This window comes from Furipterus horrens, unplaced genomic scaffold (assembly GCF_987537825.1).
Source record: "Furipterus horrens unplaced genomic scaffold, mFurHor1.1.pri manual_scaffold_4, whole genome shotgun sequence".
In the NCBI taxonomy this organism is placed as follows: domain Eukaryota; kingdom Metazoa; phylum Chordata; class Mammalia; order Chiroptera; family Furipteridae; genus Furipterus; species Furipterus horrens.
This window is the reverse complement of record NW_028327174.1, coordinates 410920-436851: the sequence shown is the minus strand read 5'-3', so window position 1 is coordinate 436851 and position 25932 is coordinate 410920. Positions and strand designations below refer to the sequence as shown.

General features: G+C 66.0%; 3 protein-coding genes across 8 annotated transcripts in view; all 3 read left to right on the top strand.

The window, feature by feature from the left end:
• Positions 1-1352, top strand: part of MOV10L1 (Mov10 like RNA helicase 1) — a 36163-nt gene extending 34811 nt beyond the window's left edge. For both annotated transcript variants that reach the window (XM_090272235.1, XM_090272234.1), the window contains exons 24-26: positions 184-291; positions 837-974; positions 1080-1352. In XM_090272235.1, coding sequence (XP_090128361.1) covers positions 184-291; positions 837-974; positions 1080-1175 — 342 coding nt within the window. In that variant the 3' untranslated portion in view covers positions 1176-1352. The remainder of the gene's footprint in view (positions 1-183; positions 292-836; positions 975-1079) is intronic.
• A 5196-nt stretch (positions 1353-6548) lies between these two features.
• PANX2 (pannexin 2) lies at positions 6549-13753 on the top strand. The gene is made up of 3 exons (XM_090272233.1): positions 6549-6776; positions 10629-12077; positions 12492-13753. The coding sequence occupies exons 1-3, from the start codon at positions 6551-6553 to the stop codon at positions 12833-12835; spliced, it is 2019 nt and encodes a 672-aa protein (XP_090128359.1). The 5' UTR covers positions 6549-6550; the 3' UTR covers positions 12836-13753.
• A 3210-nt stretch (positions 13754-16963) lies between these two features.
• Positions 16964-24707, top strand: TRABD (TraB domain containing). 5 transcript variants are annotated; one of them, XM_090272231.1, is made up of 10 exons: positions 16964-17029; positions 21314-21553; positions 21882-21957; positions 22286-22452; positions 22661-22801; positions 23365-23475; positions 23567-23706; positions 23971-24143; positions 24218-24329; positions 24487-24707. In XM_090272231.1, the coding sequence occupies exons 2-10, from the start codon at positions 21521-21523 to the stop codon at positions 24662-24664; spliced, it is 1131 nt and encodes a 376-aa protein (XP_090128357.1). In that variant the 5' UTR covers positions 16964-17029; positions 21314-21520; the 3' UTR covers positions 24665-24707. The 5 variants fall into 5 exon arrangements, with proteins under 5 accessions (XP_090128357.1, XP_090128356.1, XP_090128354.1 ...); XM_090272230.1 differs by having other exon boundaries at positions 21882-22011; positions 24514-24707; XM_090272228.1 differs by having other exon boundaries at positions 21882-22011.
• Positions 24708-25932: the final 1225 nt, after the last annotated feature.

Below are 25932 nucleotides of genomic sequence, written 5' to 3'. Positions count from 1 at the left end.
TGTCCCCACGGCGTCCTGTCCTCCATTTGAAACCAAGACTCAGGTTCTAATCAAGCCAGATTTGATGAACTGCAGTCTGGAATTGAGAAGCAATACCGCACAGTGGTTCACTTAGGCCGTAATATGTAAAGAAATGGTCAGATTTGTAAAATTTTATCTTTAATCTTTTTATCTGCTTCAAAGGTGGAAAAAATCAGAATCCTTTTGAGAAGCGTGGATCTGATGGACATCAAGGTTGGCTCAGTAGAGGAGTTCCAAGGACAGGAACACCTGGTTATCATCATCTCCACTGTAGGTGGTCCTGTCCCTCGTGGGTCAGCAGTGGGTCCGTGGCACATGCAGGTAGAAGGGGCCACCAGCCGACGGCCCGGGGCCCAGCTGCAGGGAGTTCCCTTCAGTCCCCGCAGGGCAGCCGCAGGGACAGAGGTGGGAGGCGCTGCTGCGGAGCAGGGGCCCCGTGGGCGGGGAAGGGGCGGGGCGCAGTGGGGACAGGTCGGCCGCACGTGCGCACAGGCTGCAGGCTGCGCTTCCACACAGCCGCCTGGGGGAACCAAGCCTACCTCTCGCCCGGCCGGTTCCACCCTTCAGTGGCCTCCTGAGCAGAGCGTCAGCTGCAGGGAAGTTAGGAGGTTCAGTCCCGAAAAAGAATAGGGCCGCTAACAGTCTGCCCAGGGCTGCAGCGGCTCCCCCCCGCCCTGCCCCGCCGCTCTTCTCTGTTTTACCGAAGTGGGGCCACTGACCGGTAGCATTTCTAAATGCTCTTCTATGTCGCGAGTTTCTTTCTGTGACAAGATCTGGAAACATGGTACTATTTTTCTTCTCCTTGTGTTTCTTAGGTACGGTCAAACGAAGATCAATTTGAAGATGATAGATATTTTCTGGGTTTCTTGTCCAACTCAAAAAGATTTAATGTTGCTGTCACCAGACCCAAAGCCTTGCTGATTGTTCTGGGAAACCCCTACGTTCTAGTCCGAGTGAGCTGCCGCCGGGCACCCCAGTCCCCTGAGGGGAGGGGCCTGGGAGCGGTGGGGGGCGGGCAGCCCTTGCCTGGCTCTGAGGCCCGGCCCCCGTGCCCCCAGGACCCCTGCTTCAGTGCCCTGCTGGAGTACAGCCTCACCAACGGCGTGTACACGGGCTGCGACCTGCCGCCCGAGCTGCACTCCCTGCAGAAGTGAGCCTGCGCCCGGCCAGCGGCCTGCGCAGCCAACAGCGGCGCGTTCGACCCCGGGTCAGGGCACGTACCGAGGCAGCCAGTCCGTGTTTTTCTCTCACATTGATGTTTCTTTCTTCTCTCCCTTCCTCTCTCTCTAAAAGCACTGAAAAAGTGTCCTCGGATGACAATGATGGATAAATAAATAAGTAAATAAAGTGGGTCTCCCGCCTCCCCTCCTGCGCCGGGCCTCGCTCCTGCTCCTGGGTCAGGCCGTCCGGGCACAGGTGAGTTGGCCTGTGTCACAGCCCATGCCTGGCCCCGCCGGCCAAGACCTGGCCCTTTGTTGCAGACCCTAAGGGACCTGTTTCTAGGAGAGGCTGGAAGTGTGTGCAGGTTGAGTGAACAGCACCCCCCAGTTCCCGCCAACTGTGTTGCAAATGCACATCTGGTCGTACGTCTCGGGGAGGCAGTCTGCAGGGGAGGGGCCGAGCCCCGGGCCGGGGGACACCAGCCTACGCCCTCTGCAGCCATGTGAGGGAGACAGACCTGGGAGAGCGAGGCTCAGGGCCCTCAGCCCCTCACCACAGCAGTGGCTGGGGGACCTGGTCTCTGCCCCCCGTCCCCAGGTAGGACAGGCACTGCTGCTGGGGACATGCCCCACGTGGCTTCCCTCCTGGGGCGGGCTCCTCGGCGCCTCAGGTGCGTGGGGAGACCTGTCTGGCCCTTGACACGCTGTCCAAAGCTAGGAGGCGGGGGGTGCCCAAGAGGCCCCAGTCAGGGCACGTGGCCATTTACCCCAGGCTGGGCCACAGGGCAGGAGAGGGGTCAGGGGCGCTGGCTCTGGGTATCCCAGGCCCGGGGGCCACACACAGCCCACCACGGGGCAGGCTTGTGCCTAGGCCTCCGGTGGGGGGCATCACAGACCGGGCCGGTGTGAGGGCCCTGGGCCCCCGCCTCGGCAGGTTTCCAGAAGCATCTCCAGAAATGCTCAGTGGGTCTCCTGACCCGGCGTCTGTGATCCGTTTCCTGGAAATGACGCCCCTTCCTAGAGAGGCAGCCACCGCTGTCCTCCAGCTCTGGGGCCGGTGCGGAGCCGGTGGTGCCGCTCTGCTTGACCGCGTCAGTTGTCATTCTGGTCCCCAGAACGTCACCCGGACTATCACTGCATTTAGTGTAAGTACTCAACCAAGTTCCCCCTGGCTGGTTTGGCTCAGTGGATTGAGCATCGGCCTGTGAGCTAAGTGTCGCTGGTTCGATCTTCCAGTCAGGGTACATCAGAGAAGGAAAACTCTGACTCCAAAAAACCTCCGCTGCCTTGCGGCATACCTCTTCAGGGGAAAGGCTAAGGGAGTAAACCCCGACAGAAAATCCGGAGCCGGAGTCCCTAAGGCGGTTTGACGTTGTAGTCAACACCGGCAACTCCTGCGGCGCACCTGAAGCCAAGCTGTATTGACTCCGTCTTTCCCTTGGACCCTTCAGCTGCGAAGAGAGGGGGGGTCTGCTGCATGGGCAACAGCAGACCCTCCATATCACCCTGCCCAGGCTCTGTAGCTTCAGCTTCACTGGAGAGGACACTCCAGCGTCATCGCAAGATGTCGATTCAACACGGGAGGAGACAGATACCGTGTCACTCCCGAGTCGGACTGCACAGCCATTCTCGGCGGTGCAGATAGACTCTTAAGAAGCTACACCATCGTCTCTCGAGACGGACGGCTGCCGACGGCGACTCAACCAAGTACTGGGCTGGCCAAAAAGTCTGTTACATTTTTTCTGGAAAATAACGGTTTTTTCATTTTCACCAGTACCTATTGATTTGGGTATTTTGAATATATCAGCTCTCTCCCGCTATTGGCCTTCAGTGGGTGGAAGTTGGGGTGCTGCTAAACACCTTCCCAAGCATAAGACACCCAACAGCAAATAATTATGTGGCCAAAATGTCAATAGTACCAAGAAACTTTGCAGACCACCTTTGATATGTTTGATTGGTCACAGCACCTTCTCTGTACATGGCACAAATCTTGATTTGTGTTTCTGGTTTTTTTTTAACCTTTCTTGAAATGATAAAGCATAATGCGCTGAAAATGTATATTTTCTTCCATCTTCAATATTGAAATGGTGGCACAAAAAGTTCTCCAATTTTGATGTTTTCTTCTAACGCATGCTGATATGACAGCTGCAACAATACAAACCAACAGCACTGTTTCAAATGATGTTAAAGACACCTAAGCAAGCTTGGGAGCCAGGCAGGTTGGGCCTGGTGGGGTGACCTCCTAACCGGCTCACCTCGCAGAGAATAAGGTGGAGGCCACCATCCGACCAAGATGAGTGTGAAGCCATCGTACGGAAAAACTAAATGAACTTTTTGGCCAACCCAGTAATAGACAAACTCCCCCCAGAACTGGACAGGGCCATACGTCTGATTGGGGGGTTCAGGAGCTGTCCGCCTGCGCGACCTGGGACTGGATTCAGACAGGTCGTCCACACTGACGGAAGAGCTGATAAAGCCTCCCCTAAAGTAAGAGAAGGAAGTGAAGGAGTTCCCTCAGCCCTGTCACCCGTTCTTCTGAAACCCACTGTGTCAAAGGCCACATGTCACTGAGACAAGCTGCTCCCCCAGCGGGGCCTGTCCTGAGGCAGCATTCGGGAAATATCTTCCAGTCTGGGCCCACACAGGGTTAGAATGGCTGGTGTCACCCCGTTCTCGGTCCCTTCCCATGTGTCGTCCTGGGGAGGGGACCTGGGAGGCAGGGCTGGGCTCCAGGGTCTCCACAGGGTCTGAGCCTGTGTACAGACTGTCATCAAGAACCTCTGCTCTGGCCCCACCCCATGCCCACCATGCCCACTCATGAGGACAGCATTCAGGGTGGCTGCCACATGGCGGGGAGCACCCACCCTGTTCCGGTTCAGTGGCCGCCTCTGTTAGCTGGGGAACACCTGCCGGCGATTCCTGGAGCGCGTATGCTCAGTGCCCCAGTGTGTGCTCAGCATTCCGTGTGTCCCCAGGGCAGCCCCACACCTGCCGGTGCCAGGTGCCAAGTCTGGGGTCACGCCGAGGTCAACAGTGTTCCTCTACCAGAGCAACCACCCAAAACGCATCACAGAAAACTGGGATGTAGCCTCACAAACCAAGGCAGCGAGACCTTCACAGAGAGGGGTGTGGTCACGGGTGGGCGACCATAGCACGGACCCGGCTTCCCTACGATCACAGACATTCAGGGCAACAGCCACGTTCCAGCTACATGTGTTTTTAGGAAACATGACCAAGTCCTTCCAGAGTGTATGCGAAGGAAGTCACAAATGCCCAAGTCACATGAAGAGCAAGGAGGGCCGATGTGGGGGTTTGGAGCCCGCAAAGAGGCTCCCCTTACAGAGGTGGCGAGGACCCCTGTGGCCTAGGAGCCCAGCTGGCTTTCTGAGAACCCTGAGCAGCATCCCTGCCCCACAGAGGCCCTGCAGACAGTGACCAGTGACCATGCTCAGGGGTGAGGCAGCGTGGGGTCGGCAATGGCTGGGCCGGTGCAGTGATCTCTGACGGGCTCGCCTCGCAGAGAAACGGACGTGGAGGCCACAGAGAAGAGTAAAGGCCACACGGTCCCTCTCTGGGAGGGACACGGGAACGCCCATCACCTCACCTCATAAATCCAAAACTGCAAACATTACAAAAAAAGACCGTTTTTGACAAGATCAAAATGAAGGATTTCTATTCAGACCCCACGGGTAACCCAGACAGTCCTCGGAGGAGCTGACGGCTGACAGGAGAGGGAGGGCCCAAGAACCAGAGCCGGGCGTCAGCAGAGGGTCTGGGGGCCGGAGCTGGGCACCCGCCAGGGCGGGTCATGCGGACAGCGGGACTGTTACGGGGACGGAACCTCCTCTTCACGGAGGCAGTGTGGCCCAGCCCTTCTGGGGAGCAGCAGGGAAGTGCCCCTGGCCACACCACTCAGGTTCTCAGTAGCCTTACGGGTGGATGTCTCTGCCGCGTTATCTGGGGGTGTCTCAGGGCTGTCTGAGTGTCTGGGTGTCTGTTGAGAACTGGAGGAGGCCTCGCTGCCTTAGTGACCAGGGACGAGGACACCGGTGGCAGCCGGTGTGAGCATCACTGAGAAACACGCACAAACCCTAAAAGCATTCAGACCCTTCAGAACGAGGCACTGCGGGTCTGGCGCGCCGGCCCCTGGCCCCTGCCACCGTCCGCCCCCCCAGCCCCCACCGAGCCCCGAGCGCGGCGGGGATGCTGCCGCCGCTGCCTCCCTCCAGCAGCGGCCCGGCGCTCAGACAGGTCTGTTGGGGGAATCATTGAACGCAGTTAAAACCGCAACCACGCGAAGTGTTTTGCAAAGCTGGCGCATGCATTTCCTGTTACAGCGGGAAGGGGACCCTCAGGAGCGAACGGAGGAAAAAACGCGAAACCACAGCGAGTCCTGCCGGCGGCTGCGCTCTGCTAAGCCCTAACCCCGGAGTGTCGCAATTGTCCTGAGGGCGACAGCGGGAATGGATGGCACGGGGTGTCGGAACGGGGGGACGAAGGGCAGGAAGGCGGCAGGGAGCCGGGGCCAGAACCGCCAGGCACCCGGCGCCCACCCCGGGGGCCAGCCCGGCCGCACGGCGGGAGTGACGGGCCGCAGGTCAGGACGGGAGAGCGGGCGGCCCGCGGGCAGGTAATGCGGGGACGCCGGCGTGCGCGGTGGGCACCGCTGCGGGCGGAGAGGAAAGACGCCCCGAGCTGGGGAAGGGGCGCCCCGTTGCCCCTCCGTGTCCGCAACACCCCAGAGTTTGGGGGGCTCGGCACCCACAGTAGCGGCCAGGCTTCGGGTAACGAAGAGGAGACACTGCGGGACCCGGGACGAGGACCCCGCCTGCGCCGCGCTGGGCGACCTGGGGCTGGGTACGCGGCGGTCCGGCCCCAGCCCGCCCCTCCCGCCTCCTCCGCGTGCGCCCCCGCCCCAGGGGGTAGCCCCCACTCCGTCTCGTCCGACGTCCCCCGTCCGGAGGGAGAGGAGGAACCAGTCCTCGTTCATTCATTTTATTGAATTTAAGTATTTTTTGCAAAGTCATCGCTGGCGCCGCATTCTGCGTGGCGTGGAGGGGGGGCCCGCGGGGGGGGGGGGCGGAGCCAGGCCTCGAGTTGCCGCCGGTAAACAGCCCCCTCCCCGCGGCGGGAGCGGGGCCACGGCCCCAGCCTGGGACACCGCCGCCCCCGCCGGAGGACGCGCCAGGCCGACCGGGCTGCAGCCCAGCGGGGGCGGCGGGGCCCGGCGGCCCGACCTCTGCCCGCGGGGGCGGCGGCGGATCGCCCCCCACCCCGCCGCCGTGCCGAGCCCCGCGGCGCCCCGGTGATCCCCCCGGCGCCCCTCCCCCTGCCCGGCGCCCCCGCGCCCCGCCCCGCGCCCGCCCCCCATGCACCACCTCCTGGAGCAGCCCGCGGACATGGCGACGGCGCTGCTGGCCGGCGAGAAGCTGCGCGAGCTCATCCTGCCCGGCGCGCAGGACGACAAGGCGGGCGCGCTGGCCGCGCTGCTGCTGCAACTCAAGCTCGAGCTGCCGTTCGACCGCGTGGTCACCATCGGCACCGTCCTCGTCCCCATCCTGCTGGTCACCCTGGTCTTCACCAAGAACTTCGCAGGTGAGACCGCCGGGAGGGGCGCGAAGGGCGCGTCCGCAGGTGTCCACGCTGTCCGGCCACCCTCGCTGCCCCGCCGCGCCGGGGCCTGGCCGCGGGCCGCACCCAGGGCTCTCCCAGCAGACCCTCGACACCGCGCTCCTTGTCTGTGTCGCCGGTCGCTCGGGCTGCCTCCAGGACCCTCTGCTCCATGTATTGTTTTTACCTTCCGTTCGCTCACCCGGAGCTCAGGGTGCGCCGGGCCCCGGACCTGACTGTCCAGGCGCAGATGAGACCCGGGTCTGGCGAGGGAAGGGGGGACCAGGAGGGGGAGTGGGCAGGGTCTGAGGGAAGGAGGAGGGGCCAGGTGAGGACCTGAAACGTTACAGGCGATGCCTGAGGACAGCAAAGCCCGCTGCAGGGCGGGGGCGGGGTCTGGCAGCCCCGAGGTCCCAGAGAGGCAGGCGGGTTCTGATCCCCACAGGGTGAGGCCATCCCCCCAGGTGGGCAGCTGAAGACCGGAAATGCCCCCCCCACGTGGAGCTGGCAAAGGGGTTGGAGGGCCAGAAGTGCTGGTGCGGGGCAGGGGCTGCTGTACCTGGAGGAGGGGGGAGGGACACGCGGCTCTATCCCGAGTGACATTGGCTAAGTTCTTGCACTCTGCATCCGTTCTCTCCCAAAGGTCTTCCCTTTAAGGGGTCCCTGTGGGCTGGGGACACCCTGCCTGAGGGTGGACATTGTCCAGGCTGCCTACTCCCACCCCGGGCTGGAGTGCGCAGGAGGGCCCGGACTCCTGGGTCAGGATATGCGCACGGGTGCTGGGCCGGCCCAGTCAGGTGTGGGCGCTGCCCGCGCACAGCGTCGCACGGGGCGGGCATGGATGTGTTCTGTTCCTTGGGCTCCTGAACAAACTAGCACAAGCTTGGCGCTCAAAACCGCAGAACTGGATTCGCTTGCATTCCGGCCGAGCTCCCAGAGGCTCCGGGGCAGGGTCCCTCCCGCCTCTGCAGCTCCTGGTGGCCCAGCAGCCCTTGGTGTTGCCAAGGCTACATCACCCAGTTTCCGTCTGCTCATGGGCACCTACTCCCTGCACATCTGCATCCGAACTTCCTGCATCTTGAGGACACCAGTCACCAGATTGGGGTCCACTCCAGTGCGACCTCGCCTTAACTCAATTACATCTGCGGAAATCTTGTTTCCAAACAAGGTCATGTTCACAGATACAGGGCTTGGGACATGAACCTCTCTTGGGAACACAATTCTCCCCACTACGGTGCGCACGGAGGTCAGCCTGGACAGGACAGGGCTGAGTGAGGCTCGCTCAGGCAGGTGGGGCCTCAGCACCCCTCGGTGCCCGGCCGGGCCTGGGCTGCTGGGACTTGCTGAGTGCCTCCTGGTTCTGTGTGTGCACCCACCTGGGCCCGCTGCTGGTGTGGGGAGGGGACCCAGTGCCTCCAGAGCCATGCCTACCTGCGGGACCCGGGTCACAGAACAAACGGGGGTTGGCAGAGGTTTCTCCAGATGTCTCTGACTCACTGTGCAGCTCTCCTCCTTGCCCCCCCCCCCATGGTTTTGGGGGGAACATTAGCTGCTTCTCTTGCTTCCCTGGATTGGGGTCCAGGGAAGGACAGTGACTACATCAGGGCTCGCCTGCCTGGCATGCCTCGGTCTCAGGTGCCTCGTGCAGAACTCAGAAGCATCGCAGGGTGTCTCCCCAGACACAGGGCAGCAGGGGTGCAGGGAAAGGGGGCCTGGGCAGTGGGAACCACGTGTCCACACGGCAGACTTCCAGGGGCCAGCCCGCCCACAGCATGTGGCAGGGGAACACAAGGCAGGCGAGGTCAGGAGCTCTTGCCCCTGGGGGGGAGGCCCCTTGACCCTAGTCCCCCTGGGCAGGAACTCCTCACGGGAACCTAGCCCCAAGGCACTGGTCAGAGTCCATCTGCTATGGTCCGAGCCCAGGGCTTGGGCCCAGCGTGCATCCTGCTCCCCCGAGGACCGGGAGCCCAGCCTGAGCCAGGGCTTTGGCGCTCATCCCACTGGCCCCGCTGGGGGGCGCCCTGGAGCAGGAAGGCCGACCTCTGCGCTCTGGCTCGCTCGTCAGGGACACGCAGGGCACACGTGCTGGCGCTGCCAGCCTCGTATCCAGGGACCTCCCCAAATACCAGGGCCTGGCGTCCCCAGGCTTAGAGGGAGGCAGATGCCAGAAGACCCCATGGCTCTTGGCCAGGGCTGCTGTGGGTGACCCCCACCACATGGACCCGTCATCAGTGGACGGAGGGGTCAGACAGGTCTGTGACCACAGTGGGGGAGCGGCCAGACTTGCAGGGTTACCTGGGTCCTTGCATGTTATGCAGTCCTGCAGCTAGAGACCAACATCTCCTAAAACAGCCAAATAATCAGGTCCCAACATAATCCAGGGCACCTTTCCAACTGCAGTTGGGCAGGTGTCCCCAAGGCCACTTGTCCCAGCTCAGCCCTCTGCTTCCCTTTTCAGAAAGGACAGGAGGCAAGTGTTCTGCTCTGTGTGGACCAGGAGCTCCAGGGTGGGCTTGTAAGAAGAGAGGCTCCCCACCCAGCCAGCTCTGGGGGTCTCCCACACCCTCCCTCACGGGCCCCAGCACCCAGGGAGCGTGTTCATTCCGGTCACTGGGGGAGGCTCGAGGGAGGGGTCTTGGTAGGGGGTGGGCAGCCACCACCTCCAAGCACAGCTCACTGGCTGAAAGGAACACAGAGCCTTCTAGGCCCGCAGCTTAGGGGTCCAGAGCAAGTCGTGTGGGGCTGAGATCCAGGGTGAGCAGGCCCCGCTCCGTCCAGAGGCTCCAGGGGGATCTTCCTGGCCTTTCCCAGCTCCCAGAGGCCCCCACATCCCTTGGCTTCTGGCCCACCGTCTGTCCCCTTTGTGACACCTCTCTCTGACTCTAGCTCTGACCCTCCTGCCTCCCTCTTACAAGGACCCCAGTGATCACATGGGACCCACCCAATAATCCAGGCCCATTCCCCCAACCAGAGCCCTGGTCTAACCCACCTGCCGAGTCTGTAAAGTAACCTGGTTACAGCTTCCGGGGAGCCAGCCGCAGCACCCCATGCCGGGGCCTGTAAGGGCTGTGGGGCCTGGGAAGGGTCTGGACCTCCCCTGGGCTGAGGGGTTGAGAGGCAGAGGTGGGGGCCGCGCACCAGGTCCAGGGGCGCTGAGGTAGGTCCTGCCGGCCAAGCAGCGACCTCCACAGGAAGCCAGGGGCCGGAAGGGGCACACGCTGGCAGGAGGCCACGAGGCAGTGACTGCTTTGCCTGCGGGAGGGCACCCGGCCATGTGCAGGCTGGGACCCCAGCTTGGAGGGGCCCGGGGGCCAGGAGCGCTCAGAACGCCGCGCATGGGCGTGGGCTCAGCCGCAGGTGCAGTGCGGCCTCCTCCCTGGAGCTGCACCTCCAGCGTCTGGCTCCTCCCCCAGGATTTCTGTGGCATTGTCCTTGGCCCTGGGCACTCAGCAGTGGGGCTTCCAGGGACACCCAGGGCTCTGAGGACCCACAGGCCACGGTGTCCTCCCAGGGGATGGGGGCACCTGGGGCAGTGCGCGTGGGCAGCTGCTCCAGCCGGGCCAGTGCGGCCTGTCCTGCTCCTCTCAGGGGCTCGGCTTCCCCTCCACACACCCAGAGGCCTTGCGCACTGGGAGAGCGGCCTGATGTTGGCAGTGCAGGTTGGTCCCGGGATGCGGGTAGACATAGCTGTAACCCTCGCCTGTGGGGCAGCCTGCTGCTGCATGTGGGCAGTGCCCAGGGTGCCACCCCCTCCACAGCTGGGCCATGGGGTGGGGGGAAACCGCGGGACCGGGGAGGGGTCCGCCGCCCCAGCCCGCGTCTCCTCTCTGCCCCCAGAGGAGCCCATTTACTGCTACACCCCGCAGAACTTCACCCGCGACCAGGCGCTGTACGCCCGCGGCTACTGCTGGACGGAGCTGCGGGACGCGCTGCCCGGCGTGGACGCCAGCCTGTGGCCGTCGCTGTTTGAGCACAAGCTGCTGCCCTACTCGCTGCTGGCCTTCGCGGCCATCATGTACGTGCCCGCGCTGGGCTGGGAGTTCCTGGCCTCCACCCGCCTCACCTCCGAGCTCAACTTCTTGCTGCAGGAGATCGACAACTGCTACCACCGGGCGGCCGAGGGCCGCGCCCCCAAGATCGAGAAGCAGATCCAGTCCAAGGGGCCCGGCATCACGGAGCGCGAGAAGCGCGAGATCATCGAGAACGCAGAGAAGGAGAAGAGCCCCGAGCAGAACCTGTTCGAGAAGTACCTGGAGCGCCGCGGGCGCAGCAACTTCCTGGCCAAGCTGTACCTGGCGCGGCACCTCCTCATCCTGCTGCTCAGCGTGGCGCCCATCTCCTACCTGTGCACCTACTACGCCACCCAGAAGCAGAACGAGTTCACCTGCGCGCTGGGCACGTCCCCGGATGGGCCCGCGGGCGGCGGGGGCGCGGCCGTGCGCGTGAGCTGCAAGCTGCCGTCGGTGCAGCTGCAGCGCATCGTCGCGGGCGTGGACATCGTGCTGCTCTGCTCCATGAACCTCATCATCCTCGTCAACCTCATCCACCTCTTCATCTTCCGCAAGAGCAACTTCATCTTCGACAAGCTGCACAAGGTGGGCATCAAGACGCGCAGGCAGTGGCGCGGCTCCCAGTTCTGCGACATCAACATCCTGGCCATGTTCTGCAACGAGAACCGCGACCACATCAAGTCGCTCAACCGGCTGGACTTCATCACCAACGAGAGCGACCTCATGTACGACAACGTGGTGCGGCAGCTGCTGGCGGCGCTGGCGCAGTCCAACCACGACGCCACGCCCACAGTGCGCAGCGCCGGCGTGCAGACCCTGGACCCCAGCGCCGACCCCGCTGAGCCCGACGGCGCTGCCGAACCGCCCGTGGTCAAGCGGCCGCGCAAGAAGATGAAGTGGATCCCCACCAGCAACCCGCTGCCGCAGCCCTTCAAGGAGCAGCTGGCCATCATGCGCGTGGAGAACAGCAAGGCCGACAAGCCCAAGCCCGTGCGCCGCAAGACCGCCACCGACACGCTCATCGCGCCGCTGCTGGACGCGGGCGCGCGCGCGGCGCTGCACAACAAGGGCGGGGGCGACGCGGGGCCGCCGGCCGCCCCGGACAAGAAGCACGCCCGCCACTTCTCCCTGGACGTGCACCCCTACATCCTGGGCACCAAGAAGGCCAAGCCCGAGGCCGTGCCCGCCGCCCTGCCCGCCTCCCGCAGCCAGGAAGGGGGCTTCCTGTCCCAGGCAGAGGAGCGCGGGCTGGGCCTGCCCGCAGCGCCCGCCAAAGGTAGGCAGTGGGCAGGGCCGCGGGAGGGCTCGGGGTTCCACGGGGGGAGGGCCCGGCCCCCGCCCCCGCCGCCCCAGAACTGGCACCTGGGAGCCTGCTGCGGGGAGCAGGCGGGGGCAGGTCGCTAACTGCAGGGCTGAGTGCGGGCAGGCCCCAGGGCCCTACGAGGTCGGCAGTTCGAGGCCGGGCCAAGGGCTGGAGGGCCGTGACGGGAAGGTGGCGCAGGCCCTGGAGAGGGTGCTGGAAACCTGGTGCGGAGGAGGCCGAGGGAGGAAGGAGCGGCCCTGCCGGGACCTTCAGCGCCACGTGCCCCAGCTGGCCCTGGGGGGGGGGGGGGGGGGTGTGTGCAGGCTGCGCGCAGGCAGGAAGGCCAGGCCCAGGGGTGTGACGCGCTGTGTCCTTGGCTGTCGGCAGAGGCTCCGCTCCCTGAAAAGGAAATCCTGTACCCAGCGGAGCCTGCCCGGGCCGCGCTCCCCGCTGGGGGCCCGTATCACGTCTGCTCGCCCCCCGCGGCCCCGACCACGACCCCCTTGTCGCCAGGCGGCCTGGGCAAGGCCGACCGCCTCACCATCCTGAGTCGCAACGCCACTCACCCGCTGCTGCACATCGGCACGCTGTATGAGGCCCGGGAGGAGGAGGACGGGGGCCCCCGGGCGGCCGCGGAGGTGGGGGGCCTCATCGCCATCCCCCCGCCCCAGCAGATCCTCATTGCCACCTTCGACGAGCCGAGGACAGTAGTGAGTACAGTGGAGTTCTGAGGGGACAGGGCCGCCTGGGCCACCGCAGGGCCCGCTGCATGACTGGGCGCGCCGCTGACCCCAGCCCCGCGTGGACACGGCCCCTCTCTCTCCCAGCACTGCCCGCTCCAGCTCCCATCCGCATGCCTTGGGGCTCAGCACCTGTCCCTCCCGCACCCCCCCCCGTGGCACCGTCGGGGTGATGGCTGGGCCAGGGGCTGGCTGCGACCCCGTGGAGCCTCGGCCAGGAAGGCCACAAGCCGCCCCCTCCCTGCATCAGGTGCTCGGCTGCGAGATGAAGTTTATTTTTCTAGTCTGTTTTGTCTTGGGCCCAGGATGCTGGCCACGAGGAGACGGTCTGTGGAGGACGGCTTGGGTCCAAGATGTGGGCAGAAGCTCAGGACAGTAGCACCGCAGGCCTGGGCACCCCCCAAGGGGCTGCGCTCATGGAGCGCCCTGCTGGGGCCTGGGGTCCTGGGGTCCAAGGCCAACATGCACTTTCTCCTTGTACCCCAACTGCCTGTACCTGACTTGGTTACTGTAACTAGCGAGTATCTTTACTACCAGGCGACTTAGGGTGCATTTAAAACAGGATGTCTGTGCGCGTGTGTGTGTGGGCATGTGACAAGGGTGGCCAAGGGGGAGGGTGCCCGTGTGCAAGTGGGCGTGCGTGTGAGCGTGAGCAAGTGTGCGTGAGCAGGCCCGGGTGAGCGAGCACGTGTGAGGCCAGCTGTGGGCGCCGGCGTGTGAGCGAGGGAAGGAGTCCAACGCAATAACCACGTCCCCACCTGGGCCACCGCCCCGGCCCGGGGCCCACACGGCTCTCCGTGGGGGCCCCGGGCCGGCGCGGCAGGTCTGTCCCTATTACCTCAGCCACGGCGACAATGTGACAGTATTAACAAGGTAGCACCGAGCATATCAATAAATATTATTCTGATACTGCCCGCGTCCCACGTGGTCCTTCCTGCACTCGGCCGAGGTGTCGTGTGCCCGGCGCCACCTCCCAGCCGCACACCCAGCCCTCGGTCACCACCATGGCAGGCCGCGGGAGGCGCCCTTGGAGGGGCCGCTGCCCACGGCAAGGCAGGAGCGCGTGGCTGTTGCTTGTGGCTGACGCGTCGTGGGCCCTGACTGACGTGCACTCTGAGCCCCAGGCACCGCGCAAGCCCTCCCGGCTCACAGGCTCAGCAGAGACTAGACGCACGCCCCCAGGAAGCTATCCCTCTGTGAGGCGTGCGGGGACAGGGGCCTAGTGGGTACACGGAGTAGACCGGGCTTTCCAGAAGAGGCACCCTTGTTGTGGCCTGGAGGTGCTGCTGATGTCCTGGGGCCCAGCACTCAGGTGGGGATCACGCCGGTCCTGTGGGTGCACCACAGAGCCACACGCCTGACAGGTGACCCTCGGGTCTGAAGGGCCGCACCGAGCAGGCAGGTAACTGGGCGGCAGCAGCAAGAACAGGCCGGTGCAGGCCTTGGGTCACAGGGGACGCTCTGCAGAGCTGCGTGAGCTCATCCTGCCTGGCTGGGAGGCCCCTCTGCGCCCACCCAAGGCTGAGCCGGTGCGCGGTCAGCACCGCAGGGACACGGGCAGGGGCTGCATCCCACAGTATTTGAAATACAGGTTTTACTGTTGTTCAGGTGTGGTGGGGCCAGCAGGACAAGAGACAACGGCCACTGAAACAGCAGTTGACACAGTCCCCAGGAGGAGGGGCCACACGGGCGTCGGGGGAGGGGACAAGAGGCAGAGGGAGCCGGGACCGCGGGCACTGGGGCCTTTACTGTGGCGTCACAGGGAGGAGCAGGGCAGCGGAGCAGGCTGGGGACGGGCTGTGTGAACCACGTCGGGGCTCCGGGCCCAGGGGCTTCCCCCAGTTGTGGGGTCCCACACGGGCACCTGGCTCCATGCAGACGGAGGCCTGTGTGACCCACACAGGGAACCCAAGTCACACGGGCCTCAGACACAGCCTTTACCACCCTGGCCCACTGGCCCCCAGCGCGTCCTGCCTGCCCTGGTGGCTCTACTCAAGAGTGGTGTGCGGGGTGTGCACCACCGGAGCTCGGTGGCCAGTCCGTCGCCCACACGTCTCCAGCAAGCACACACGTGCAGCCACTGCAGAACATCCACACACGTGTGGCAGCTGCAGGACATCCACATGCACACGGGTCCAAGCTGGGCTCGGTCACATCTGCTGCCGACTCCCCAGGGTCCCTTCAGTGGGATCTTTCCGCCAGGCCCCTGGGCCAGGCCCTGTCAAGAAGAGTCTTGTCCCTTCGAGTAAATGCAACACCCTTGGCGTGAGCTGACCCTTGCCGCGTCAGTACCCCACAGAAGCAAACACTGGACTGCAGGTGTGTGTGTGGGGTGGGGGCATGCCGCTCTGCCCCCGCCAGTGCAGGAGGGCATCTGTGGGCTCATGTCCTTGTAAGCCCTCCTGCTTCCTCCTCCAGCTCCCAGCAGGGTGAGTGGGGGCTACTGTCCTTCTCTCAGAAGAAAGGCTTGGGAAAACCTGCAGCCCACCCCACAGCCAGGCCGCTGCCTGCCACACCAGCCCAGCATGGGGGAGCCTCTCAACTTGCTCCAGACCCTGGGCAGGTGCCCCAGAGTGGCCCAGGGCACACCACCTGGTAAACGCCACTCTCCTCCCATGTGGCGGTGGCCAGTGTGGTTGGGGGGGCAGAAGTGATCTGTGCTGGCACAAAGGGAATCAACAGTGAGGACCTGACACAGAGGGCAGGACCAGAGGCCTGTGGCCGAGGAGAACAGAGGCTGTCCTAAGGCTGGCCAGGCCCCTTGGGGGCAGGGAGCTGGACAAGGGAGACGGTGGCAGCCTGGCAGACAGACAGCCTGCTGGCATGGAGAGATTATCTCCCATGTCGCCAGAGCACAGGGGGCCACCCACAGACTCAGATGCTGGAAACTGTGACCCCTCTAAGACACCTGGGGCTGTCTTCCTGGAACTCAAAGGGAAGCACAGCGCCCAGCTCTGCTGGTGGGCTGGACTGTCCCCTCCCTCCCAGGCCTGGCAGGTGGTCCTCTAGCTCCAGGCTGAGGGGAGGACAGCCTGCTGGAAGTCATGCCTGTGGCCCGAGAGTGGCTTGTCCTAGTGCACAGAAGCAGAGTCCCTTGCACTGAACAGCGCCCCAGCAGGAGGACAGGGCAGCTTTCTGCAGCGCCCGGAGTCCTGGCCCAGGGCTGGCCCAGATCGGAGTCGGAGGGCACCTGGGCCGTGGACAGTGTCCAGGCGGCGGGCACGAGCCTCAGGGGAGCTGGCTGGAGCGCGAGGCGGCGGGCTGGGGTACACGCGCGCGGCCGGCAAGAAGCCATCAGCACACCCACCAGTTGCACGGTCGGTGCCGGTCCCAGGGCCCGGGACGGCCTCGGGACCCTCGGAGGGGTGGCCGGGGGAAGCGGGCGTCCTCCTGCCACGCCCGCTGGCCGCTACCCGCTCGGCCCAACGGGGACAAGGGTCAAGCGTTACGGGGTGGTCGCGCTAGCTCGGGCCCTGGGGGAGGAGGAGGGCCGGGGACCCTCCGCTGGCAGCAGGCCAAGAGCTGCAGCGCGCCGTGTCCGCCCGTCCTGAGCAACCCGCCCCCCAGGTGTGGGGTCCCGACAACCTAGCCGTCACGCCAAGGAAAGACCGGGACGCAATCTCGGCGTCCCTCCCCGCGCAGCCGGCCGCGCTCCCCAAGAGCCAGCCCAGCCCACACGGGTGCGCTGCAGAGCCGAGTTCTCTGCTCCTCGCATCGCGCCCGGCGTAGTTGCTTTCGTTCTGCACCACGGGACGCAAAGCCGCCCTGTGGACGCCGTGCAAACAGCAACCCCATTTTACAGACCGAGAGCTGCCGTCAGAGAACTTAAGAGCGCTTCGCAAGGCCCCCTCTGCTCGGGGGGCGGGCGGGGGACTCTAAGTCGCGTCACCATAGCGGCCGCCTATATCCCAGGACCGGAGTCTCCGGGCGGAGCGGTGCTTCTCTTGCACGGCCCTCTGGGAATTGTAGTTCTCGGGCGCTCCCGCGCCGCCTCCTGGGAAGTGTGGTCCGCAGGCGCGCCGCCCGGGCGAAGAGGCTGCGCGCGGAACTGCGCTTCCCGGCATGCCGCGCGCCCCGGCCCCGGCCGCCGGCCTGTCCGGCCGCCCCGCCCCGCGGCCCCGGCCCGCCCCGTCCGGTGGGGCGACGAGCCGCATGGAGGCCGGCTGAGGAGCGCCGCTCGCCTCGGTACGCTGCGCCGGCCCGGGGCGGGGTTGCAGCGGGGGCGGGGGTCGCCAGGGCTCGGGTGGCGCCGCCGGGGAGGGGGCGGGGTCCGCGGGCGGCGGGGGCGGCGTCTCGCGGGGACCTGGCTCGTCCCGGCGGCGGCCTCGAGCGCAGACGGGCACAGGGCGCTGCCATATGGCGGGGGAGCCCGAAGACCCGGCGCCCGGCTGGGCTCACCCGCTCCTGGGACGCAGCCTTGTCGGGAGGGAACTTACGCGCCACGAAGTTCGCGTCCGCGTCTTGCGGGAAGCGGGCCCCAGAGGGCGTCGGGGCTGCCGGGGACTCGCGGGCCGCCGCCGGCTGCCTCGAGGGGCCGGACAGGCTCTTTGGGGACTGGCCGGTCCAGGGGCAGCCGTCGCGGAGGGTCAGGGCCCAGGCCCGCTGCGCTCCCGCGCGCCCGGCTCCCGGGGCCCCCTCCGCCCCGGCTGCGGCGGCCGCCCCTGCGCTGTGCCTGGGAGGGAGCCCTGCAGGACGGCCACGGCGCTGCGTGCCCGAGGCTGCGGGGCCGAACTGCCGGGAGAGGGCCGGGCCCCGCAGGGATGGTCAGCGTGGGCGCGCGCACGGGGCCCGGTGTGCTGCCCACGGAGCCATTCCGGCTGCAGCTCAGACTCGCGTTGGCATCGCAAAGGGGCCGCGGCTCCGGAAGCAGGTCCTGCCCGACCCCGGCGTCTCCCGGCCGGGGTCCCAGGCTTCAGAAGGGGGCCGAGGGCGGGACGTTGGGGCCACACCCAGCTGCCTCCCGACCAGGCATTCCGCTTTCTGAGCCTAGAGCCTTGACCTGGAGATGAGTTTTTCTGGAAACCGCATTCAGCGCTGGCTAGTCCTTGGGAAGCCAGGCGGGCATCTGGGAGGCGGTGTCAGGGTGAGGGCTGAGGCTACCAGCACAGGCCTCCCAGCCGGCCTGGGGCCACAATGGAATTCCCGGTTCTGGAGCTGTAGTCCAAGGCCGAGGTGCCAGCTGCTTTCGTTGCTGGCAAGGACCCTCTTCCTGGCCGCAGACACTGGCTGTCTTCTCTGTGGGGCCCCCCGCCCCACATCTGAACCTGATCCCCTTCCAGAGGCCCTGCCCCCTAACACTGTCACACTGGGGGTTGGGGCTTCGACCCGTGAGTTTGGGGCACAGAACTCAGTCCGTAGCAGTGGGACGTAGGGGAGGGGACTGCTGCCTGGGGGACCGGTGGCACCTGTGGCCTGCCACTCACGCCGTGAACTGCCCGATGTCCTCAGGTTCTGTCCTGCAACAGCGTGACTTCATCCCACACAGAACAGCTTACCACTGATTGGGGTCCCAGGGCTGCACACCACAGGCGGACCCCTGATGGACGTGGGGCTCTGCCTGCTTTTTCAGTTGGCGCCTTAGTGCCGTCCTTGACAAGACAGGTCCCCTCGGGCTGTTGGGAATTCCCGCAGATTTGGAGTTTGTTTCCCCGGAAGCACGTGGGTGGTGCTGCCGCCGCCTTCTGTGCGGAGGGTTATAATTTCCAAACCCAGCGGCAGTGCTGCCCCTCGCAGACGGGGAGCAGCCTCGGAGAGCTGCCGTCTCAGGGCTTCCACGCCCGCGGGATTTGCCCCTGCAGCGGGGGGCCCGGAGGGTCCCAGCATTGCCGGGCGCCGGCCGTGGCGGGGCTCTACAGCCCGGAGAGGCGCCACTGTGTGGACAGGCAGGACGGCGGGGTGGTTGCTCTAATGCCCGGGCTCTGGCGGTGGGAGCTGAGTCCCAGCAAGCACACGCATCCTGCCTGAGGCCACGCCTCGCTAAGGGGCTGCGCTGAGACCAGGCCGGCCTGTGGCTGTCGCCCGCAGCGCTGTTGCTGGCAGGTGGCAACCAACTGGCTCCTTGGCCATACGGACTGGCTGCCAGCGGCTTTGCTCGGGGACCCCTCTAACCATTGTGCCCAACACCCACCCCAGCCAGGCTGCGCTCTGCGGACCGGAGCAAGGACCGGGCTCTGGCAGAGGCGTCCCCCTGCAGTGTGCCGGGCTCCGCAGGCTTCCTGGGGCTGTGCTGCCAGTGGGGCCTGGATCGGGGAGGGGGCACCCTTATGCCCCCTGGGGGTGTCAGCCAGGGTCTGCTGGGCACTGTGGCGAGCAGTGGTGTGAGGAACTGCTGGGGCCCGTGCATTCAGAGGTTTCTTAGTAGGAAAGTGAGGACAGAGGTTCTCACTGGCCACCGCTGGCCAGTGCAGGGGACTGGGGGCAGGGCCCTCTGCCGCCTCTGGGCAGCTGGGCCAAGCTCAGGCCCCAGCCACAAATGTTTGAAAATGCGTCTGCGGGCAGGGAGAGGGGCAGAGGGGCAGTGACCCACCTGAGGCACACCGTGCGTGGGTGTGGCCGGGGTGGGCGAGGGAACCAGAGGGTGAGAATGGGGTGTGCAGGCCTTCCTGCCTGAGCCCGCCTCTGGGGGGCAGCTACAGGGAGCCCAAGGTCCTGGCGCTGCAGCTGGGCGGCCCGGCCATCTCGGGGCTCGGCTGCAGCCAGATGGGCTTGCCTGCTGGCCCCCGCGGGCTTCAGAGGGTGGGGCTGGCCAGGCCTGGCGCAGGGAGGGCGCGGGCGCAGGCCCAGCCCTGTGGCCTCCGAAGGCCTGGGAGAGAAGGCAGAGGCAGCGGGGCCTCCTGTTGGACGGCTGTCAGCACAGCGCGTCCTCTGAGGCTGTGTCCGTCCCCGGCAGCCTCGTGCCACTCGGAAGGCAGGACTGTCTGCTTCCCTGTGTGAAGCAGAGCGAGGACGATTCTGCCCCGTTGCGCCTTCGGTGCCAGCCCAGGAGCCTGAGCGGGTGCCCCCAGCTGTGGTCCCTGGGCCCCCCTCCAGCTCAGGCCCAGCTTCCTGTTTCTGTTCCGGTTGCCGGGCATTAAGGGAGAGCTTGGCTCTGTGAAGCTGGGAGGAGGTGCTGGGAGGGGCGAGGCCCAGGTGAGCCACTGCCCTTGACCAGGTGCCAGCGGTGGTGCCGCTGCTTCCTGGGCGGAGGACACCTGGCAGGAGGCCAAGCCAGACGCAGGCTCCGAGGCTCCCCGTCCTGATCCTTGGGGTCTGCCACCCTCCACGCTGGCCGCCCTGACGCCCGGGGCCCAGAGCTCCCTCTGGCCCTAAGCCAGTTCCTCTTCCTGACCATTCTTGGTCCTCGGGGTGGGCCGTCCCGTCGAGGTCGGCTCAGGCCCACTGAGTGTCCCTGGGCTGCTCGGCGCTGCCTGTCCCAGGCGGTTCCTCCCGCTGCAGGCGACAAAACCAACCAAACGGAAGTTCAGAGGGGCCTGAGTTGCCGGTCGGAGGTGGGGTCGGGCAGAGCCTGACATGGTATCATGCTTATTCTGCTATTTGTTTTCCCTTTAATCGTGAAAGTGCTGAAAACTGCAGCAGCAGTGAACCAGCAGCGGACCGTGGGCCCTACCGTAGCCCCGTGGGCTCCGGCCTGCGGGTCCCCAGTGGCTGCTGCTGAAGCACGTCCCAGAGGTCAGCTCGTAAGGTCACGTCTGTCGGTCAGGCTCCGAACCAAAGCACGAAGCCACGCCACAGCTATGGCCAAACGCGGACAGTCCTCCTGTGGCCGTCCGGTCACCCTTCTTGTTCTGCAAGGGCTCCTGGCACTGCTCAGCCTTCTCGCCGAGCCTCGCCCGCCTCTGTGTGCTGCCGCCGGTTCTGGGGCAGCGGGACCCCGACTCCATCAGACGCTGGTGGGGCTCTCGGCGGCCTCGGGGAGGCACAGCGATGTGACAGCCACGGGACCAGATGCCGCGCGCCCCTCCCTCACCCCTCACACCGGGTCCACGTGGAAAGGGCCGTCTGTCCGGACCACCCTGTCCTGACACGCGCCCCTGGCTCCGCACCCCTGACCCAGGAGCCTCGTCCCCAGGCTCTGGCGGCCTCATCGGCCCGCGGTCTGGGCCAGTTTCCTTTGTCCCACCCCAGCTGCGTCTCCCGAGCGCCTGGCTTCTTGCCGAGGGGCAGGTGGGAGGCTGGCACACCACCTAGGCCTTGTCGTGGTTTCTTGGCGTCTTCACGTTTGCGTCACTTTCCTTAGGCCAGAAAATAAGCCTGGGCTCCTGGCAGTGCGGCCGTCTGCGCGCCTCCCGAGTCTGTGTGTGTACGACTGACCACGTGGCGTGGGGTCGCCTGCACTGGCTCCGCGGACGGCGGCCAGCTCTGTCCACAGGCCTGAGACAGCCCTGGGACCCGGCACTGACGTGACAGGCACCCACTTCTCCTGTCTGCCTCCCTCCTCTCAGGGTTTCTGTGACTTATGTTTGGTTCCAGAGTCAAAAAGGAGCCGGCTTCCCACTGCCCTCACCTCGGCTGCAGGGTCGGCCTGTGGCGCATGGTGGAGCCCCGCACCGGCTGCGTCTGGGGACTCGGGGAGCTGGCACTGCCGGCACGCAGAGGTGTCGGTCCCCCCCAGGGTCACTGAAGGTGGCCAGCGGCAGGTGAGGACGCACACCTGTGTCTCCCCAGGCTGCCCAGGTCATGGAGGAGGAGGAGGAGGAGCAGCTGCAGGAGGTGAGGGGCCCGGCGGGGTGGCGGGCTGGGGGGCTGCTTTCCAAACAGCCTTGGGCTGCAGCCCGGCCAGCTCCCCGGTGCGGTCCCGGAGGGTGCCCCTCCACGTGGCCCTGGGTCTCTGGTGGCTCCTGTGCGTGAAGAGCTTACAGGTCTTCCTGGGGGGGCTGCCTGCGGAGTGATGGTCAGTAGGGCCTTCCAGTCCTGGGGGGAGAGTGGCCCCCAGGCCCAGGGGTTCACGGCCGGCACACAAACGGGGCAGACATCCGGAGCTCAGGCAGTCCCCGGGGCGGCGGGCACCCTGACTCCAACACACCCCTGCCCTCCGCAGGCCCACGTGGAACTTGGGACCTCGGGAGCTTCGGCGGCGGTGTCCAGGGTGCTTCCCGGAGAGCCCCAGAATCTGTGTTTGTGTCCCCAAGAACACTCGGTGCTGGGCAGCAGGGGTGGACAGCTCCCAAGTTGGTGGAGATGGGCCCGGCCGCCCTGGGGTGTTGGGAGGGGCCTTGGGCACGAGTGGGGTGAGCAGAGCTGCAGCGGCCCCCCGGGTGGACAGCTGTCCTGGGCGTGGCCTGAGGGGGGTCAGGTCGGCCGCTCGCAGTGGGGAGCAGGGCTGGTGGCCTAGAGTGTAGCCAGCGCTGCATTGGGCCCTGTGGGACCCCTTTGGATGGTGCCCCCGCACGCATCTGGACTCCCGGTGCAGCGCCACCCAAGCTGGGCGCCGTGTCCTTGCAGCCGACGTGGACGCCTTCAACCTGCTTCTGGAGATGAAGCTGAAGAGGCGGCGAGAACGGCCCCACCTGCCACGCACAGTGACCGAGCTGGTGGCCGAGGACGGGAGCAAGGTGTACGTGGTGGGCACGGCCCACTTCAGTGATGACAGCAAGAAGGACGTTGTGAAGGTGACAGCCAGGGCTGTGCTCCCAACACCAGTCTTCTGATTCCGTGTCCCCAGCCCGGCCCCCCTGTGCGCCCTCTCCCAGGACAGACGAGCCTGTTCCGGAACTTCCTCCTTTTGCTTAAAGAACTGAGTTCTCACCACAGTTGCTGAGTTGCGCCGGGGCTGCCTCAGGGGAGCGGGCCCCGGTGACCGCCGTCCCGTCCTTGCAGACAATCCGGGCAGTGCAGCCGGACGTGGTGGTGGTAGAGCTGTGCCAATACCGCGTGTCCATGCTGAAGATGGACGAGCGCACGCTGCTGCGGGAGGCCAAGGAGATCAGCCTGGAGAAGCTGCAGCAGGCCGTGCGGCAGGTGCGGGCGGCCCCCTCGGCCCCTCCCGGTCAGCTGCACGGCCAACCCCGGGGGGTTGGGGTCACCCTCCCTGCTCTGGGAGCCTGGGAGCCTGAGGGCTTGCTGCTTCTGGGGCCCAAGGTAGACCTGGACTTGCGGTCAGCACAGAGGTGCGTCACCCACCCTGGGGCTCTGTCTGTGGAGGATCCTCCACCCCGGCCCGTGGGAGAGGGGGGGTTCTCGGTCACCAGGTTTCAGACAACAGGATGGGTGACTCAAGAGCCCAGTCACTGGGGATGGTGGTGGGTTCAGTGTCGTCCGGCCCACCTGCCAGCCCAAAGCGGTGCCCCCAGTGCGCCTCCCGCACATGGGCCCCCAGCACAGGGCGCAAGTGCCCTGCACCGAGAGCAGGCACAGGTCCAGGTCTGGGTCAGAGAGGAAAGGGGTGTGCAGGGCAGAGGCCAGGCAGCAGCCCCAGGGGAATTTCCAAATGGCCCCGGAAGGGCCTGGGGGCGGCCCGGTGGGTGTGGGCATGCTGCTCAGGCCCTGGCTCACAGCCGCCGGCTCGGGCTCCCTTCCTGCAGAACGGGGTCATGTCTGGCCTGATGCAGATGCTGCTGCTGAAGGTGTCTGCCCACATCACCGAGCAGCTGGGCATGGCCCCCGGCGGCGAGTTCAGGGAGGCCTTTAAGGAGGTGGGTCTGGGCTCGCCTGGGGTGGGGGCAGGGAACTCGGAGGCCACCCTGGGCCTGCGGCTTCCCCAGCCAACCCTGACCTCTGCCCCAGGCCAGCAAGGTGCCCTTCTGCAAGTTCCACCTGGGGGACCGGCCGATCCCCGTCACCTTCAAGCGGGCCATCGCGGCGCTCTCCTTCTGGCAGAAGGCCAGGCTGGCCTGGGGCCTGTGCTTCCTGTCAGACCCTATCAGGTAGGGCCTGGGAATAGTGGCCAGTGTCCTGGGGTGACCCACCAAATGACGGGCGTCTGCAGAGTTCTGGCCCCCACGTGGCCAAACCCCCCGTGAGACACGTCCCTCTTGTCCTTGAGCTGAGCTGCAAGCAGGGCCTTCCCAGCCCTCCTTCCACGGCGATCCCAAACGCAGGGTGCCGAGGTCCCTGTCCCGGGCGAACAGCCCCCGCCCCCTCCTGGCCCCCTGTCCCCACGGGGCTGGCAGCACGCCCTCTGCCCCCAGCAAGGACGACGTGGAGCGGTGCAAGCAGAAGGACCTGCTGGAACAGATGATGGCGGAGATGATCGGCGAGTTCCCCGACCTGCACCGCACCATCGTCTCGGAGCGCGACGTCTACCTGACCTACATGCTGAGGCAGGCCGCCCGGCGCCTCGAGCTGCCGCGCTCCTCTGACGGTGACGGCCGGCCCGGCGGGGGCTCCTGGGCGCCTGCTGCTGATAGCGGGTGCTGACACTTGCTCCCTCCACAGCTGAGCCCAGGAAGTGCGTCCCCTCCGTGGTGGTGGGCGTCGTGGGCATGGGCCACGTCCCCGGCATCGAGAAGAACTGGACCACCGACCTCAACATCCAGGAGATCATGACGTGAGTGCCGGCTGCCCGCCCCTCGCCCCTCGCCCTCCCCATGCACCGAGCCGGGGGTGGCGGGGCGGGGGGGGGGCGGGGACACACGCAGCAGCGCCTGGGCCGGGCCGGGGTACACGTGCCCCGCACCAGGCCCAGCCCGCCCTCCCTCCCCCAGCGTCCCCCCGCCGTCCATCTACGGCAGGGTGTCCCGGCTGGCCGTGAAAGTCACCTTCTTGGGCCTGCTGGGCTACGGCCTGTACTGGATGGGCCGCCGCACCGCCAGCCTGGTCCTGTCCCTGCCTGCTGCCCAGTACTGCCTGCAGAGGGCGTCCTCAGCCCGGCCGAGCCAATAGGAAGGACCGAGGGAGCCGCCGCACCTGAGGGGCCGCGCGTGGCTGCTGCTCCGTGCCAGCTGCAGGGCTTGGGCCGGCCCCTGAGGGGCTCCTGGGTGCCACCCCCGTGGGGGTCCAGGCCCGGCCTCGCCTGCCCTCCCTGACCCCCCCAAATAAAGAATTATTTAACTGCTCTGAGCTCAGGCTTCCCAGACCCGCCCCCAGGAGGCATTCATGGGGTTCATGGGCATCAGGGCAAGGGCCGGGAGAGGGGCTGCGGAGGGCCACTGCCGGCCACCCCCCCCACCCCCCCACTGTGCCTTCGAGCTGGTGCCCGCAGCAGGAGCAATCCCGGGGGTTCTTCTGCAGGTTCGGGAAGGCGCGGCACCCACAGCTCTGGCCGGGCTCCTGGGAGCAGTTTGGCCAGGCTTGGCGGCCCCGACACGCCCCAGCACCGCTCTGCCTGCAGAGGTGCTGTGTTTGGGGCTTTTTTAAATTTCTGAAATTTTTTTACTCAGGAAATTTTAACTTAAACTGAAGCAAATGTCAGGAAATATTAGCCTTAAATCTGGTTTGGACAGAGGGTCTGGCTCCCGAGAGGGTGAGCATGAGGCAGGGTCAGCCTTGGCCCAGGGGTCCAGGCCACGGCCCTTCCAGCTGCCCTGTGCCCGCCTCCCACCCGCGGGCACCGGGAGTGGGAGCCTGCCCAGGCTGAGGGGCTTGTCCCCGCCTCCCGCACATCTGGTGGGGACTCCTTGGGGCCTGTGTCCGCCAGGGCCTGCCGGTGTGCCGGCAGGTGCCCACCCCCCTCCGTGTGCCTGCCTCGGGGTGCACAGAGGCTCAAGGGTGGGCTGCCTTGGCATCACTGGTGCGTGTGGTCAGTGGGTCCCGGCCGCCCATCGGCGCCATGGCGTCCGTGCAGCGGCGGGGCCACAGCTGACTGCTGACTCGGTGTCTAACCAGACCCAGTGCAGCCCCGGCCGTAAGCTGGGCCCGGGAGCCTGTGCTGTGCCTGTCCTTCCTGTCACTCCCACGCTTGTGTCCCTGTTCCTTAGAAACTGAAATAAAAGCTAATTTTTGAAGCTCCTGTTGTGTAAAATGTGTGAAAATGGGACTCAAGTGACTGGGGAGGGGGTGCTCATGGCAGGCTGAGTGGCAGGATGCTGGGGTACATCCTGCCACCAACTCAGGATACAGGGCCCCTGGCACCAGCCCATCCCAAGCATGGACCCCAGGCAGTGCGGGTGCCAGCAGAGGAGAGGTGTGCTCAGGGGACACTCACACCTGCC